Genomic DNA, 17,609 nt, shown 5'->3' with positions numbered 1-17,609 from the left:
TTTCTTTTTTTTTTTTTTTGAATTCATACTCTTATACAACCATGCTGTGGTTATTGAAGCAGCAGTTGTATTTCTTAATAAGAAGTTGCTGGAATAATTTATGACACTTAGTGTGCTTGGGAACCTGAAGCAGTAAGTTTCATCTGATATTTTTGATATTTAAAAACTGAAATCTGTTTACAGACCAATAATGTAGTAAGCTTGAAAAAACTTGAAGTACTATGTCAAGGTAAAGAATGATCATACTCGAAAATCTGGATGCCAAGTCTTACAGTGGGATCTTGCTTTTGTAGGCTTATTGGCTTTTAGAACTCTTTTTTTGCAGTTCCTGTTGTTTGCAAAAATGCTAGTTGGAAACATGGTTATGAAGATCACGTGATATTGTGAAATGCAGAAATAGAAACTCGTGCATGTGCATTTGTGCAATTGCACAGTTTATGCAAAGCATTTGTTTCTAGCTGTGTTCCAGGAATTTTGTATTACTTCTCTCTTTTCAACAATTAAAAGATGATGCAAGTAGGGGTGTTTATTTCTTGTGACTTTGAGCTTAAATTGCTTTTATATCAATGTACCCATGTTGCAAATAAAGGCCTGCCCTGTCTAGCTCATGCAAATAGGAGAGCTGAACATTGTACCTGGATATTAGAAGCAGGAACTCTGTTCATTACCAGCAGTAAATTGGACTTCTTGGACTGAATTCTCCTTAAAGTAGTATGCGCAGACTGTGTTTCCTTCTGATCATTTTCTATAGCTGTAACAGGTCATGGTTTAGCAAACAAATCTCTTGTTTGATGAGATGGGGATAGAATTCAGTGAATTGTCTCTTGCTAGGTGGGATAAGAACAGCTRTTAGCAAAGCCTAGTGGAAAAGTGTATGTTTGTTAATGAGGTCTGCAAATGTCATTCTGATTGCATAAAAAAATTCTTGAGTCACAGGCAGTCGTATTCACAATCCTTTTTCAGAAGGCAATAACACTTTTTTTTTTTTGCTATCTTATTCAGAATTTGTTCCCTTTATTCACTATTTGTTTTATTATCATGCAATAAACCCATGCTTAATTTTGTCAGTGAGCTCTTACCAGTGAAAAATATTGAGGTGTAGAAATAGGCTGAGTGAGGTATAAACAAACAACTGTTTATAATTGTGTTTGAATTTATTTATTTATTTTTGCTTCATAGCTTATGTGTGAATTAGGAAATGATGTTATAAATAGAATATATGAAGCAAAGTTGGAAAAAGTGGGAGTAAAGAAGCCGCAATCTGGAAGCCAAAGGTAGAATTTACTTTGATTTCATTTGTTCATCTTTTCATTAAGTTAAAAATACAAATTTAAGTGATTTGCATCATTTTAATACAAATACAACTGAATTTTATCGCTTTTTAATAACTGATCGTTTTCTTGTTCTGTACCACTGTCCCTCTGGGTTATATATCTCATGCCTTTCAAATACTGTATGATTATCTCATGGACCAATGCATTCATCTGGTGATTAGAAGTTCTTTGCTCATATAAGCCAGCACTCCGTTCTTGTGGCAGTTCCTGTGATCTAACTCTGCCTCTTTCCATTTCAGTTTTATCCTTCCCCTRTCTGCTTCTCTACAATGTGCCTTTCTTATCACATATTTTTCTAGTCCACTTTAGCTTGACCTTGACGTGTTTGCATATGTCTAAATTTTTCACTCCAGCTTCATCTCTCCAGTGCTCTCCAGCTGGTGGTATCGTTTGTAACTGTCTTCCCTTGACTTACATCACATCTCCCACTAGCTATTTTCACCTGTGCTGTTTTCCAGTGTCCATCCTTTTTTTTTTTTTTTTCTTTCCGATTCTGAAATTTCACTTGGTTTCTACCAGTGCTGCCATTACCTCTTGTCTCTTTCCCCTTTTCTCTTACTCTTGCTGAAGTACACCTGGTCCCATGAGCAAAGCCTGCATGAATTCTCTCTCTGTGTGTTGTTATCTCGCACCAAGAACATGGCACTACCACTGTGTTCCGCATTGAACTTCTCTTTTGCTTTCCAGGTTCCCTCTTGACACGTAGCAGGGTCCACAGTCTACCACATCCTTGGATTTAGATTGTGGTAGTCTCAGACCATGACTCTTAATCTGAATTTCAATTTTCATAGTAGTCTATCTATAATTCATACTACTTTTTCCTTGTTGCCTCCTTCAGCCTCCAGTTTTAAAAGGTGCTGCCACTTCACTATGTTTAACACTCCCTTGATTTACTCCTCTGTGCCCCTGACGCCCAGTCTTTCTCTCTGTCTTGTCCTGTTAACCTCTATTGGGTTCATATTACCTCTGTTCCTTCTGTTGGCCCCTTTCTGCTTCTCTCATTCAGTCGTTCTTTTTCAGATCTCGCTCCCTCCTTTCGATGAAAAGATACTCCTTTCTATAGCATCCTGCTCTGTCTCATCAGTGTGGACATGCTGACTTCTACTTTCCCATCTGCTTTGTACCATCTCAACCAGCTCTGCCTGGTCTGTGAGGTGCTCCTGGGAGCAGTCTGTGGCTGCGTTGACTTTTGTTTACAGTTGTTCTTGAGCTCGACTTTTGTTCCCCGATCCTCAGCGTGCTCTTTTCTCCCCTTCTTCATCCTGCATTATACATGAGCTCTGCTGTTTTACAGTAACCTTCTCCTGGCAGGGGCGGAAGCAGGAGGCTTGCTAGATGTTCCTGCCAGGGGCAACTGCTTTTCAGCAATTTCAGTAGTAGTATTATTACGGCCCCTTTAATTAGTTAATCACAACTGTCGTGTAAGTGTCTTACAATGATACTCTTGGGTTATGAGAAAAGTATTTCACTATAGATTATGCTAGTGATGGCTGTGCCTACCTAGGGCTTTGATTATTGTTCTCTTATGTGGTCCTGATATTCCCTTACCAAATGTTGCAATTATATTTACCTAAGAATCTAAATATATTCTTTATTAGTTGGTTGTTAACAATGTGGAATTCATGTATAAAGGATTAATACCAAGAAATAATGTACAGTAACTAATGCTACTTTCTTTCACATTACTTTCAAAAGTTTTCCAGTTGAAAGGGAATATACTGCATATAAACTTAACAAAATAATTTTCTTTTGAGGCTTATGCAAAGCTTGATCAAGAATCCAAGAAGTGAGATAATGTACTCTTCATTTTTCTGAAAATGTGCTGTAAGAGTGTCTTATGTGCAATGCCAAACTACAGAGTTTTTGTTACTGGCTTTAGTGTGAAATGGCTGTGCTTATAATAGTGAATATAATAAAATACTAGCTTACTAACTTCAGGGATTTTGTGTGTGACAGGCAGGAGAAAGAGGCATACATCAGAGCAAAATATGTGGAAAGAAAGTTTGTAGAGAAACAGCTTGCAGCAGTACCTCTGCTTGAATCTGGAACAAAAATTTTGCCTCAAAGTCAAGAGGAGAAAAGGCACAGTGGTCCTGAAAAATCCATTTTGGCAGGTGAACAAGGTTCTGCATCTCCAAAAGGTATTTAGACACTTTTCTTGTTAGATATATTAAGCATGTTCTCTTTAAAGTGACTTTCTGTATTTACTGATTTGCTGCCTCACGCAGATGAATTAGAACCCCTCTCTTAATGGGTCATAGTCTAGTTCAGAAGTATAGGAGGAAAAATGGCAATTTTTGACCAGGGATGTGCATTATTTTAGGTGGGAAGAGTTTTTGGAGTGGGGATGCTTATCATTCAGAAACATATTAACCACCTTCTTTTCTCGTATTTTCATCCTTTTAATTTTTTCCGATAACGTTCTTTCCTGCCCTATCCCTTCCTTACTGCCTGCTTTGTGCTTTGCTAACTTGCATGTCCCAGCGGTTGCTGTAAGTAGCGACGAGGCGAGGCGAGAGTCTCTGTTCTGTCCTGATGAACTAGATTCACTCTTCTCCTACTTTGATACTTCTTCAAAACTACGTAGTAGTAAGTACTACAGCTATGGCGTGTTCAGTGCTTGCACTGGTGATCCATTGTGTGTTGTGGCCATCTCCCTGCCTCTAATCCATTGTCTCCAGGCTACTGCATTGCTTAGAGTTTTCATGAAATAACTTAAGCTTTTTTACTTATCCTGATCTCTTACCTTTTTAATAATCTTTGTGACATTTATTATTGTTATAAATGTTATGGTTGAATGTGTGATTTCAGATCTTCTATGAATAACGTTAAGAATATTGAGTAATTACTAGTCATTGAAAAATAAATGATGATAAATTCAGGACCAAGTATAAGAGCTTGCTTTATTGTCATGGTATCTGTGAAGAGTAGATAACTTATAGTCTGCATAGTAATTACCATTTCTCCCCAAAACAGTAAGAAGCAGTGACAGTGGGATCCATCAGAGTGCTGATGACAGCAGAGAACACCTTGCCTCTACTATATCAGTTAACAGTTTGTATGAACCAGGTGTGTCAGGCTTTGCACTTAAGGTTTAATCACTACTTTTGCCAGCAAATAGATTGCAGCTTGGTGATACAACTTATGTCTCATCTGTCCTGGCTGGCTGAAACATCATTTTACCAAGGGTGATAGTTGCTTGAGTGAACTTTCTCTCATTCAAGCTTGGTGGAAAGAATGACATTGAATAAATGGCTGAACTAAATAACTTCAAAGAATACGTGTTTTTTTTCTGTCAGATGGTACTGAGCTATAGCTTTATTTTTTAGCGTACAGAGCAATGCTGCATTTTAACACAGACAAGTCTCCATAGAAATACATAATCCTTTATGAATAGTCGAATCCTTGGAGATGGGATTCCTGTTAAGTTACAGATAATAGGTTTTGTAATACTTGAACAATCTTGCTTAATTTTTTCTGATTTCTACCTATATATACAATTGACCACGTCTTTAAACATTATTCGCCTTTACCTCAATTCCTACAAATTGATGGAATTATTTGATATCTAGTATTAACATCCTGGGCTGCCAGATGTATTAAGCATGGCTTGTTCACTGCTAGCAAAATATCCAAAACACTTATTTATAAAGCAAGCATATTCTTTTATAAGCACTTTTCTGAGATACATCTTAAATCCAGTAGTTCACAGTTGTGGTTTCTAGGCAAGTAGCATGTGGCCTGGATCCTTTGAGTGCATTGTAGAAGCACTTTTAGGATGCTGCAATTCAGGAAAGCATATATATTAAAAAAAAAAAGTCTTTACCTCCCAGACTTCACTCTGTATAACTCCTTTGTTGAATTGAAAAGAAAGATCATGCTTTAGTCCAAAGGATTATATTCCTAGGAAGTAATTAGTATGTGATGATAGCATCTTTCAATGAAAATGGCATTTCAGAACAGCATTAGCTTAATTATGTTCAGGTGTTTGAAGCTGTTGCAGATAAAGATACATTTGTATGACTGTCTTGGTGGGTAATGAGTTTTCTTCGTAGCTTGTAGTATAGGATAAAACATACTTACTTACCTGTCTCATTTCTGAGAATTGATTAGACCTTAGGTGAAGGATATTGATGGGTACCAGTAACATGAAGGGGTGATCTTATTGGGCAGTAATAATTTTGTGAAGTGTCTGTGCCTGATTGCTGGAACACAGCTAAAGGCATCTTTGACTTCTTTTGGCAGACTGGGGCAGCAGTGCAGAACGTTGCCTTCTGCAAAGTCTGAGCTACCTTATGCCAGAGACGTGATAATTTCAGTCAGAATTCTAGGAGGATACTTAACAAAAGCAAGAATTAGATAAGCTATGTATATGCGTGTGTGTGTGTGTGTGTGTATAGATATATATGTATGTATGTATAGATATATATATATATGTATAGATATATGTATATTTTTCTTTTCTTTCAGAGGGAGACAAGCAAGAGCCTTCTGTGCTCTGTGACTCCAAACAGTTTAATCCAGGATTGCAGCTTTATCGAGCTGCCTTTGAGAAGAATCTTCCCGATATGGCAGAAGCATTGGCCCATGGAGCTGAAGTAAACTGGGTCAATATAGAAGAAAACAAAGCAACACCACTCATTCAGGCTGTGCGGGGGGTATGTGATCTACAGCATACTGAGTAATGTGGGGAGAGGGGAAGGGGAATAATAAGGATATTTCTGTACTGTTGTTCCTTTTGAACTTGCCCCACTAGGGAATGTTAATGGGATAGTGAAGTTGCCTTTACAGAGTTCTCTCAGAATTGTTCCTGAACTATTTTTTTCTCGTTAATGTTTTGTTTGGGGTTATATAACCAAGTAGCATTTTAAATTTAGCATAGAGGCAAATCTCTCTTGTTTCCTCACCACATGGCTCAGTGGTGAGAAGGTAGAACAGGATTTGTCTCTAATTCTAGAGATTTGGTGCTGAGTTGTTTCTCTGCTTTTATTCCATAGGGCTCGTTGGTTACTTGTGAATTCTTACTGCAGAATGGTGCCAACGTGAACAACAGGGATGTGAAAGGAAGAGGACCCCTGCACCATGCCACGGTTCTAGGACACACTGGGTAATTCACTGTTCCAGAACTTGTAAATGTCCACCCTTTGCTCTGTTAGTTAATTTGAAGCTCGTTCAAATACCCAGATACTTGGACATTTTAATATATTTCAGATAATCTAGATTTTTCATAACTTTTTATGATGAACAAGGAATTAACATTTTAAGTTAGCAGCCTTATCTAGCAAAATACTCCTATAAACATTTAGGTCCCTTTTGTAAAAACATGTATTTAATAATGCTTTGAAATATCATGAACTTCTAGTGAAGATCTGTGACATGCATTTTAGTTCTTAGAAAACGAGAAGCAAGTAGGAGAAATATGTGGTGAATGAGAGCCAGGGCTGTTTCTGGTTTACCCCTCCTGTCTCTTGCCCGGATAGTGTATCTCATTTCAAATTGTACTGTATCATATCTTGACTATTGGAATCATGGATTCTAACTGAGACTCTTGTGTGCCAACTTGATACAAATGAGGACGTAATAATATGATTTGTGGTGCCAAGGCTCTTTGCATGCATGAATTCTGAAGAGTGCTAGTTGGCAGCTTGAGAGCTGTGAAAGGTAAGCGCTGTTAGTATGCCCTCTTAGCATAGAAAAATATGGAATCAGTCTCCATTGGGTGTAACAGGCATCTGTGTCTCAGGATTCTGTACTGTATTGATCCTTTCTGTTCAGTGGTTCTCTTCCATAATGGTAAAATGGATGAGGTCTTCTGGTTCTGCAACCTAAGATGACACAGTAGTCATCTTCACAGTAGAGACCTGCTGTTAAATGGTTCAACTCCTTGCTGCCCTGGCATGATTTGACAACTTACCTATTCTTCTAATGTGGATTAAATAACTAAAGGTTTTTCTTAATACTGTGTTAACATCCTAGAATCATTTTAGACAAATAGTGCTGTTCTGACATATTCAAGAGACTTTTAGTGGTTTAAGCCAAACATCGGATCCAGCCTGTTTGTTCACTTGCTTTTTTCTTTTGTTGTTGTGGAAATTATTCTTAAATGCTTTTTCTGAACAGACAAGTGTGTTTATTCCTAAAACGAGGAGCAAACCAGCATGCTACTGATGAAGATGGGAAAGATCCATTGAGTATAGCTGTAGAAGCTGCAAATGCAGACATTGTAACATTGTAAGTTGTGTATTTTGTTTTTAACTTGGTAATAGGTTTTCCTATTCTTCTTTCAAGTTTAATATGTAAGATATGGCAAAATTCCTTTGCATAGAAACAGGGAGAGCAAGAAGAAAAAATCGAAGAGAGGGTGCCRTTTCCATAGATGACCTCATTGATGAGGTTCAGAAACAAACTGTAGTTCTTGGATTGCAGTCTCTTTCAGTGCTTTAAAGATGACATTCTTTTTTTGTTTTCTAAACCGTAGGTTGCGTTTAGCAAGGATGAATGAAGAAATGCGTGAATCGGAAGGACTGTATGGACAGCCAGGTCAATACTCTACTAATAACCATACTGAGATGCAGTATAAGAAATGTATTCAGGAATTTATCAGTTTACAACTAGATTCTTAGTTTTTGAGCAAAATTTAAAGTAGCTTCATACAAAATGTTTTTTATAAACAACATATACATGTTAAAGCATCATTGAAATTCACTGTTGTACTGTCTCAGATGATTCAGAGTACGTAAAAGGAGTGTTTGAAATACATAATTGTAGTCGTGTATGTTAGTACATCCATTACCGATCTGTTTTGCTATTAGCTCTTTACAGTTTTCTTCTATAGACATTCCACTGAAATTCATGCTGTGTTAGGATTTACCTGATGTTATTTGATAGCAGCCTTTTAACCTGGGTTGCTCAGCAACAGTCAAGGAGTTTCTTATTACAGGATATCATTCTTTTTCCTGTGGACTTTTTTTAAAATCAAACAAAAACAGCCCCCAAACTTGCACACTGATGTAAAAATGTGCATCAATTATTTAAAAATAACTCCAGGCAGAAATAGAAATGGATTATTTCTTCAAAATTTATTTTTAAATATTTTGTGATACAAATAACATCAAACAAAATATTCAAGTACATATTTTTGTAAATAAAATATTTTACAATGTGATTAAAAAAGGTGGCAGACACTTGACCCAACTGTTACAAGAAAGTAACAAATTACATTTAATGAATACGTACAACTTATTCTTGGGCACTTGGTCCCAATTTACATTGTGTTCTGATGTGGTATTTATGCAAGCCATTTCTTCTATTATGATATACTTCCATAGGACTGACTTAAACTCGTACAAATATCAATAACAAAGACAATTGATTCTTAAGTTAGTGTCAGCTAAAAGCACGTAATAACTGGCAGTAGTGAAAGTAAAACCTTCCATTTTCAAGGCTTGATCTTTCATGGTGCTGAGTACTCTTGGCTCATTCCTGTGAAGCCCTTATGTGTTTGCCATTGATTCATAAAGACTGTTTGTGCTTACATCTTTTACCAGATTGGGACTGGGCTATCCGCAAGCTACAAGGTTGAGTCTCATACCAATATCCCAGATGAACTCTATGAAATAAACTCAATTTATGTATGTCAAAGATTCTCCTCAAGGAGAGATTTTCAAATTGATCTTTAAACAAAACTCTTAGGAAGTTCGAATTAAAACAAAAGTACTGTAGACACTCAGCCATTTGGGTAATTTCTCTGGAGAAGCAACAGATAATTTACAAGTAAACATTGGGTTATGAGCTTAAATGAGGAAGAATTCCCTCCTCAGAAAATGCTGCACATCACAGATCTTAAAGTCTATTGCCTATTTGAATGACCATTTTGAATGTAAGGCTGTTCTGATTGTAATGCATTCTGCATCACTGACAGGCTAAAGGTTACAAATATCAATATATTTGCTTCTCCTCACTTTCATTTTAAAGAGATCATAACTATCCATTTCAAATAGTAAAATGCATTTGTTTTGAGGGAGGGAGGTATTTTAATTCAAAAGCTCTGTGCTAAAATCAGAAATGAGTATCTTGGATCATTTAGTTGACATGTCACAAATCTAAAAGTATTAGAAACCAGAAATTGTTTGTATAGCATGTACAAAAAGCCTAAATTTGTTACTGAATGTTACAAGGCTTACCTTGCTTTTCATTCATAACAATACAGGCACTACTTATATACATGAAAACACAAATGTTGGCTTAAACTGGAGTTGTTGGGATGTGGGGGGAAGAATATYTTCCCTGACATCTTGTTTAAAAGATTTTTAGACAGATTCTTCAGACAAGTAGATAAAACAAAAAGCTAGCTAAGGCTTTAATTTTAAAATACCTTGGTGTGTTGTTGTTTTTTTTTTTTAATCAGCTTGTATTGCATTAGACTCTAGAGACTGTAATGGACATGAGGATCTGATATTCTGGATATCGTACAGACATATACTGAGAGAATCTCTGGTCCTTGTAAATGGGCAAGTTTGTCAACAGAGAACAGAGCCTCCGCAAGGGACAGGGCTTCCCCGAATCAAAAGGAGGGCGTCATTAGAATAGTTATTAAAACTCAGACTACAAGCTGTAGCACAGTGTTCCAGCCAAGAGATCTTGCTGCATCTCCTGGTGGTTGGCATCTGCTCTCCTCAATTCTTGACTTGAAGTTTCTTTAAAAGTTTGTGTGTTAAGGTCTGCGAGGCTGCTAGAATGGTGATTTAAACTTGCAAGTGTAAGCACAAAACCTCTTTGCTGTCATGGCATATAATATCTTTAGTTGGTTATAGAGGAGACAGGTCTTTTTCACTGCAGATACCTGTCAAAATATCTGCACCACCCTTATCACTCCTCTTTTCCAAAATTACAATTTTAGAAGACAATAAGGATTTTTGAAGACAATTATATGCTAGGTGGCAGTTATATAAGGGTAAATATTGATGCAAATTTGCTGTCTTTGGAATAAAGTGACCTGCATACTTACCTGCTTCAGTATGCTGTTGATGAACTAGTGTAGCTAATGGCATTAACATTTCTGATTGGTTTGAGCTATTGAGGGAATGTATATATCGCTTTGCAAGCTACAGTGTGTCTTCCAACACATTCTCAGAAAAATGGGAACTAGCTGCAACTAGCTTGTTCCACAAAATGTGCATTTCTGGTGGTAGAAGCCATATGCACCATGGTACTATTTCTTGTGTAAAACTTGAGTGTCYACCTTCTGGTGCTACGGTACGTCTGCTAACTATTGCATATGACTATTGCCACTCTTTCTTCCTATCTTTTCTTGAATGTATAACGTGTGCCTTTTAAGTTACTCTGGTGTTAAATGGTAAAGCAGTGCTATAGTATTTTTGTATGTAAAAACTGCACTTTAGGGAAAACCTTGCTTGGAAAGCAAATTTCCAGAATTAAACTTTAAAAGAAGATTTTAAAATAAGGTTTACAGTATTAAATATTTTGAGGCAGCATAACAGACAAGGGGCACTTTATTCAATATTTTTGTATGTAATATTTTTGTTATCATCTATATAGCCAAAAGAGAGCCACAAATATATCTTGCAAAAATAGCGCTTTTTTTTTCTATCAAGTTTATTTGAAAGAGCCAAATATGGCCACTTAAACTACACTACTAGTTCACCAATGGAACCCATTTCTGTATTAAAAGTGTAACTGCTTGCATTATACAGGTTTGATTCTGGTTTGTGCTTTACATAGCTACTTTGAATGTTCACAACTTTTCATTCTGTGCTTATCTCCCCGTGCAAGCAGTTATCAGAAGTTGTAATGATGAAATGTGTGTGCCTGTTTCAGCTCAAGAACATACTTGAAACTGAACCTGAGAACCAAAAGGGAATTTCAGTAGAACGAAGTTCCGAGTAGTGTAGTATTGAATTTATTTATCTTTTAAAGACTGGGAAGAATTCTGTGGTGTTACATTTTTATATAAACCATGATGCTATGTTAAATACTTTTGGAAGGTCAGTTATCATTTCTGAAAGTGTTTTCAGATGAATGCAGTCTTATCTCAAATACCTGAAAAAGATAATGGTTCTGGTACTGGAAACGTACATTAAAAAAGCTGGAAAAATGAAATGGTGTTTTGGAAAAACAAAACAACAGTTTTTCACTGTAGTACAGTTTTTTTAAATTATTTTATAAAGTCTTCTAAAAAAAAAAATATTGTACTGCTTATTTCCAGTGAACATTACTTTTAGTTTCTCTACCATCCTATTGGAAAAAAATCTTTTATCGTGCTCAACATACATGATGGGAGCGATTTTTGTGTTGATTGATTTGTCATGGTGTTAGTGAAGCTGTCAGCAAGGAGCAGGAGTGCTGGGCTCCTCTGACCTATGCAGCTTTAGTCTTGTTGGGAACAAAACCATCAAATTTGGACAGCTGAATTTTTCCTAACTGGACAAAATATGTATTATGTATTTAATTCCCATTGAAGTCAGTACTGTGTAATTAATGCTTTGAAATGAAACCTGAACTCAAGGCTCAAAATGCAGATTAAAAAAAAAAAAAGAAAGAAAAAGAAAGTGCAGTTGAGTTGAATCAGATGCAAATGTCCATTTTAGAATGGCAGAAAAATGACTTGACAATGATTCAAAAACTAATCGTTCTTGAATGTGCTTTGCTGTGTAGAAAGGTCAGAGGCAGGGAAGGAGACCTGGGGAATGTGTTGCTTTCTCTCATTTTGGGATAGATACATACTAGTGGTCAGACTGTGTTTAAACGCAAAGCRAAGGGTGAAGACAGGAAACATGAAAATGTTTAAGGAAAAGATTGTCAMTGTGTTACAGAGAAAACTAGAAGATGTAATAAATGTCCAGAAATGTGTGTAAAAATAATTTATACTTGCTAACATAGTAGACAAAAAGCATTTATGACCATTAATTTCCCCAGTTACATAGGATTGCTTTTTTTATACTATTGTTTGCTAAATGTTGCTTTCATGGAGAGTTGTATTGTAAGACTTCTGCCCYGTGCCCCAAGTAAATCTTTATTTATGCCGTAATTCTACTTTCATGAAGAAAACCCTGGTCAGCATTTCCTTTCAAAAACAAATATTTTGTTCTTTAATAGCTAATAAACATTTTTCTTTTACATTGCTTTAAAATGCTTGCATTTTCCTTTCTAACTTTGAACTTTCCTCTGTGTGGCTGCCTTTGAGGTACTGTGTCAGGTATAGTTTGGCTTTGTTTAATTTGCTTCTACAGAACGTGCATGCAATTAAACAGTCTCAAAGAGTTCACATCAGCATCATGTCATCTATAAGCAACCTTTGTATTTGGATACAAATGTGGTTAAGTAATTGGTAGCACATTAGGGCATTTGTGCAATGATGTACGATGTTAACTATCACAAATGTTTGAAACTGTTTCCCTTTTTCTTTCTACCTAGGAGATGAAATTTATCAGGACATTTTTCGTGACTTTTCTCAAATGGCATCGAATAATCCAGAGAAGCTTAACCGTTTCCAGCAGTCAGATTCACCAAAGTCTTAAGTGTCAAGAAGGAAAAGAACCAAACCTGATTCTTCTCTTATAGTGCAAGTTTTTTGTTGTTTTTTTTTTTAAACAGAATGAATTATATGCATTTTGCTAGATATTTAATAGTTTGGATAAATTGACCACTCTAATGTAGCTTTAGACTGTGGTAGCTGGGGAAATGTATAAGGCTCAGTACATATACCTCAGCAGTTGAAGAAAATGCTTAAAAAAGGAAAACCTGCTAGTAAGTTGGCCTGTGGCTCATACATGAAGTTAGCAGAGCGTAACTGTATGGGTTGCAGACCCTGGATGACCAGATCAGCTTTGCTAATGAGTATCCGCTACCGTCATCAGTCTCCCTGTTGCCATAATGAACGTGCCTCCGACCAGGAAGTCTAGCTTGTTTGTTCTCAGTCTGTTCGAAAGGGAAATCGTCCTTTGATTTGTGAGCCCATGACTTATAAGATTCTCTTGTTCCTACACTGATTCTGGTTAGAAGTGGGCTGTTAATAACAAGACATAGTAACTTAAGCTCTTTTGCAAGCTCTTTTTTAGTGGAACCTTTAACACCAGGCTGGCCTTTATGCTAGTGACTGCGGGTCAGTCACAATAGGTATATATCTGGAAGGACCAAATTTCTAAGAGCAGTCTATTTTCCTTTTTTAATTCTTGCTGTGAAGAAAGTTTTCTTTTAGATGAGCATGCAGAGCCTTTCATGAAAAAATAAATTTGATCCTGCTAGCTATGATGTGGGGTTTTTTCTTTTTCTTTTTTTTTCCTCCCCTCCTTCAGTATCTTGACATCAACATTTGAAACTTGAGACATAAAAATAAATATTGAGCCAAAAGAGGTTTAGTGTAGAATTGTCGTGTGAAGGCTGTGTGTCACCGTTTCCCTTTGCTGTTCTCAGTATTAGCCCAAAGCCAGATACATATAAAAGCACTCGTGTAATGCAGTCATCTTAAATTTAGGCCAGTCCTTTATATCATAGCATGCTGTAATATAATCTGCAAAGCTGTATATACATACATGTTCTCTAAACTAAGGTGTGCAGAAGAAAACCTGGGAATTTCACTCTACACTTTTTGCAAAGTAACAAATGAGCCTAGTCCCTGGCGGTATTCTGAGGGCAGCACCCCAAGGTTTTTTCAGTAAGCTCCACTCTGCAGATGTGCATGCATAAACGATGTCTGTAGATACATGTTCATGTATCAGAATACTTAGTATCTAGATGATAATCTCCTGAAGCTACAAGCCAGCAGATGCAATTCTTTATGCTCTATTTGTTTTGACAATTTAAGGAGAATTTTTAGGTAACGTAAAATCAATGTGAATTTTTTTTTTATAGCCTTATTAACCATGGCAGTATGCTAGCCTGCTGTTTAAGTGTATTTGGGAAATGAGTTAGCTTTTTTTTCCCAAGCTGGCTAAGCAAAAATAAGTAAAGAATTTCTGTAAATTATGGTAAAATTAAACTTTCTGGCATGTTAATTTTTAACAAAGTATTTTAAATATTTATCATTTTGCAGCAAATGTATAATAATGCATCAAATATGGATGATTCTTGATGCTGAGTTAATAGCATTTTAGAAGTATTTTGATAAATCCTTTTTTCAAGTAGAAGAATCTTACAAAACAGTTTTTGCTTTGTATATGGTCTAATTATGCTAAGAAAAGCAGTTTCTGCCCATTTAAAAAGTGCATTTATTCTGAATAATAAGAAACTTAAGCTCATCTGCAAGCAGTAACTTCTAATAAGCTGTTTTTTAAATAGCCATCTATGAAATGATAGAATAGTTCCTGATCTGTAGTGCTTAACAGCGGTAAATATTTAGTTAGTAGATCTTAGAAAACAAAATTCCCAGTGTACAGATGGGACAATGTAAGATATGGCTATGTATAGTATACACTTCAGATATATAGTATTTTCTAAAGATTCATGTCTCTTGCAACCTATGTGACAGTCAATGTACAATGCGATTGACTGTAATGTAAAGCTCCATGGCGTAATCACTTTCTCAGTCCATGCTCGTGGGAAAACATCGGAGACATTTATTTCTGACCTTTGTGTCAGAGACCACTGGCAGTGTTTTCTGTCCTAGCCCCTCGGATTGCCTTAAATTTTTGCAGGATGACGTCCTGTAGGTTAAAAATGTCTCGCTGTAGCTCTGCAGATCATCTGTTGTATTCCCCGCTCTTGCATGTGTGGGAAGCAGTGTCGGTCTCTTTATGTTAAATGACTAACACTTGATCTGCAGGTTGTATTACTCCTTTTCAGGAGCTTTGGAGTTGCAATGATTCAGGGAGTGGGTGCGACACCTTTGAGCCTGCAGCCTCGTTCCCTGATCCTTTTAGGTGTGTCGAGATATCCAGTATAAAAGGCATCCGCTTAAAGCATTTTTCAGATCAGGTGCAATACATGTGTTACGATGTTACTCATCAGCAAAAACGAGTATGCCATTAAGCTCTGTGAAGTGTATTGAGGGTTTGCTCCTATCGGACACTGGCAGGCTCAGTGCTCCAGGGCCTCTGTACTCGGCAGGATTCAGCCCTCAGTAATATAGAGTATGTCCGAGTCTGATGYGCTGAAGATTGGGATTTGCCTGTCAAGTTCTGGATCAAGTGCTAGTGTTCTGCTGAGTAGTATTAGAAAACTTCTGTTTCTATTACAGTATGAATCTGAATATAACTTGAACTCTAGGTAGTAAGGCTCTGCTGTGTGTTAGCAACATCTTTTACCATGTACCAGATAACAGGAAGCTTCAATTCCAGTGCATGTTTCTCTGTAGGTATGAAATACAATAGGTCACAGTCAGTGGGGTACAAAGCAACATATTCTTAACGTAACTTAAAATAATGAGCATTCATAGGGATTTTCAATAACTTACTGTATAAGCCACAAAAGGTTTTTATTATATTCCTCCTAGTCAGAGTTAGATCAGGTGTTCCAAAAGTCTCTTGGAAAGACAAATGTGTAAGAGCTCAACATATATTCTAACATCTTGATTTCAGAGGTATAATTTACTTATGTTGCATGTTGATTAAGATGGCAGCTGTGTTGTCTCATTACAGCAGTCTGTACTGTTTTGATCGTTTGATTAGGTTTCCTACTTTATGGAACAGTTTCCTATTTTATATTGGTACTGTGCATATAAACTTAGGTATTTCTGAATTATCTTACTGAACAATGCCACTGAATTATGTTTGACATATGGAAATTAGTTCCCATCCCAAGTCTGGGCAACATGGTAGTTGGTGGAAGTCTTGCTTTGCTTTCACAAGCTGCACGTGTTGCAGTCTGAGCAAACCTTTCTGCTGTTCGTTAGCATGTTGCAGACCTCAGCCTCCTGACCTGCCCTTTACCGATGAGGACAAAATCCAGCAACTCACTGAAAGCAGCGGCAGCCTTCCTGCTGTTTTTGGAGGCTTTGGATTGTACCTTAACAGCTTATAATGTTAGTGTGTTAAAGGATCCTGTATTCATATTGCATTTTTCACTCCCTAGGGTTCTGTATTTAACCTCTTTATGTATAGAGCTGAAATAGTTTTAGAAAAGGAACCAAACCTTCCAACTGCTGTCAGCAAATCCCCCCATGTAAAAGGAAGTTTCTCCTATTTTGCATTAGGACATCAGTACACAGCATGTTGTCTGAATTATTAGAATTCTTTGATAGAGCAAAAACTCTGCAGCACTAATGGAAAAAAAAGTGAGAAACTAGGGTAAGCAGAGATGGGCTGTTTCAGATGGCTGCAGAGAAGCACCAAAATCCTGTTTTAAAGTGTGTGTGTTAACTGTGCGTTTTAATAATAAAAAAAATCTCTAAATGGCACAGTAAATATCAAAGGACCGTTTGACAGAATTCAAAATAACATGTAAACACTAAGTACCAAGGGAGTAATATTTTTTCTAAACTGTTAAGAGGATCARACAAATTATTAAATATACTTAATATTTTGAAAGTAAATTTTGAAAAACTACCATCTCTGTCCATTCACACAGATGGACACTTTTTCCTAAAATAAACAGTGCTTTGGTTTATACCACTTGTTTGTACGGCCTACTGTCCCTAATGTCTCGCTGTCTGTATGCTTGCAAAAATGCACATTTTTAAAACAGGGGCAGACAGCTCCAGAAGGGAAATACTGGGGAAAAGGACGAAAGTATCACTTTGGTATATCCCCTTTCTCATGCTTGCTTCATCTTTCTATAGACAGTGTTTACTTGTTTCTCTTCCCATGGAAGGAGATGATAGAGGAGGAAAAAGCCTGCTCACTTTTCTGTTGAGATCCCAAATTTTCTCATGTTTTGATAGAAATCACTGAGAAATCATTGTTTCCTCAAGCTGAAAGGCTAGTTTGTTTGGAAAAGCAACTTTTTTACCTATCCCTATGTCCATCCGTACTTGGTATTTTTTAAACATTCCATCAGTAAACGCTCTCATCCTCTTGTGAACTTTCCCCCCCTTAAGGCATACCTGTAAAGAATGTATAACCGGACCTAGTTTGCATTTAATGAGTCTGTAGACTTTGTATCTACAACTTGAATGTAGCTTTCTGTAGTTTGTTATTGTAAATGAGAAAATATATATATCTTTGTAGTTAATCAAATGTACATTATGTAAGGATTGTAAATACTATACTTGATTAAAACTTTGTATGCTGTGACGTAGCCGTGCCCTGTGTACGTCCCGCTGTGCAAACTGAGCGCCGGGCGCGTAGAAGCAAGGAGCCTTTCGGCAGCCCCGCTGCAGCT

At 36.7% G+C, this 17,609-nt stretch overlaps 2 protein-coding genes across 5 annotated transcripts in view; both read left to right on the top strand.

The window, feature by feature from the left end:
* Positions 1–17,525, top strand: part of ACAP2 (ArfGAP with coiled-coil, ankyrin repeat and PH domains 2) — a 79,638-nt gene extending 62,113 nt beyond the window's left edge. For 3 of the 4 annotated variants that reach the window (XM_026058087.1, XM_026058084.1, XM_026058086.1), the window contains 8 exons: positions 1,180–1,274; positions 3,291–3,475; positions 4,311–4,403; positions 5,805–5,992; positions 6,332–6,441; positions 7,455–7,565; positions 7,813–7,874; positions 12,768–17,525. In XM_026058087.1, coding sequence (XP_025913872.1) covers positions 1,180–1,274; positions 3,291–3,475; positions 4,311–4,403; positions 5,805–5,992; positions 6,332–6,441; positions 7,455–7,565; positions 7,813–7,874; positions 12,768–12,871 — 948 coding nt within the window. In that variant the 3' untranslated portion in view covers positions 12,872–17,525. The remainder of the gene's footprint in view (positions 1–1,179; positions 1,275–3,290; positions 3,476–4,310; positions 4,404–5,804; positions 5,993–6,331; positions 6,442–7,454; positions 7,566–7,812; positions 7,875–12,767) is intronic. The other variant, XM_026058085.1, reaches the window with a different exon arrangement.
* XXYLT1 (xyloside xylosyltransferase 1) overlaps positions 14,988–17,609 on the top strand; it is a 75,825-nt gene continuing 73,203 nt past the window's right edge. The window contains exon 1 of the mRNA XM_026058076.1: positions 14,988–14,997. Coding sequence (XP_025913861.1) covers positions 14,988–14,997 — 10 coding nt within the window. The remainder of the gene's footprint in view (positions 14,998–17,609) is intronic.

Source organism: Apteryx rowi, unplaced genomic scaffold (assembly GCF_003343035.1).
Source record: "Apteryx rowi isolate R43461 unplaced genomic scaffold, aptRow1 scaffold_142, whole genome shotgun sequence".
Taxonomy (NCBI): domain Eukaryota; kingdom Metazoa; phylum Chordata; class Aves; order Apterygiformes; family Apterygidae; genus Apteryx; species Apteryx rowi.
This window is presented reverse-complemented; position numbering and strand designations above follow the sequence as displayed.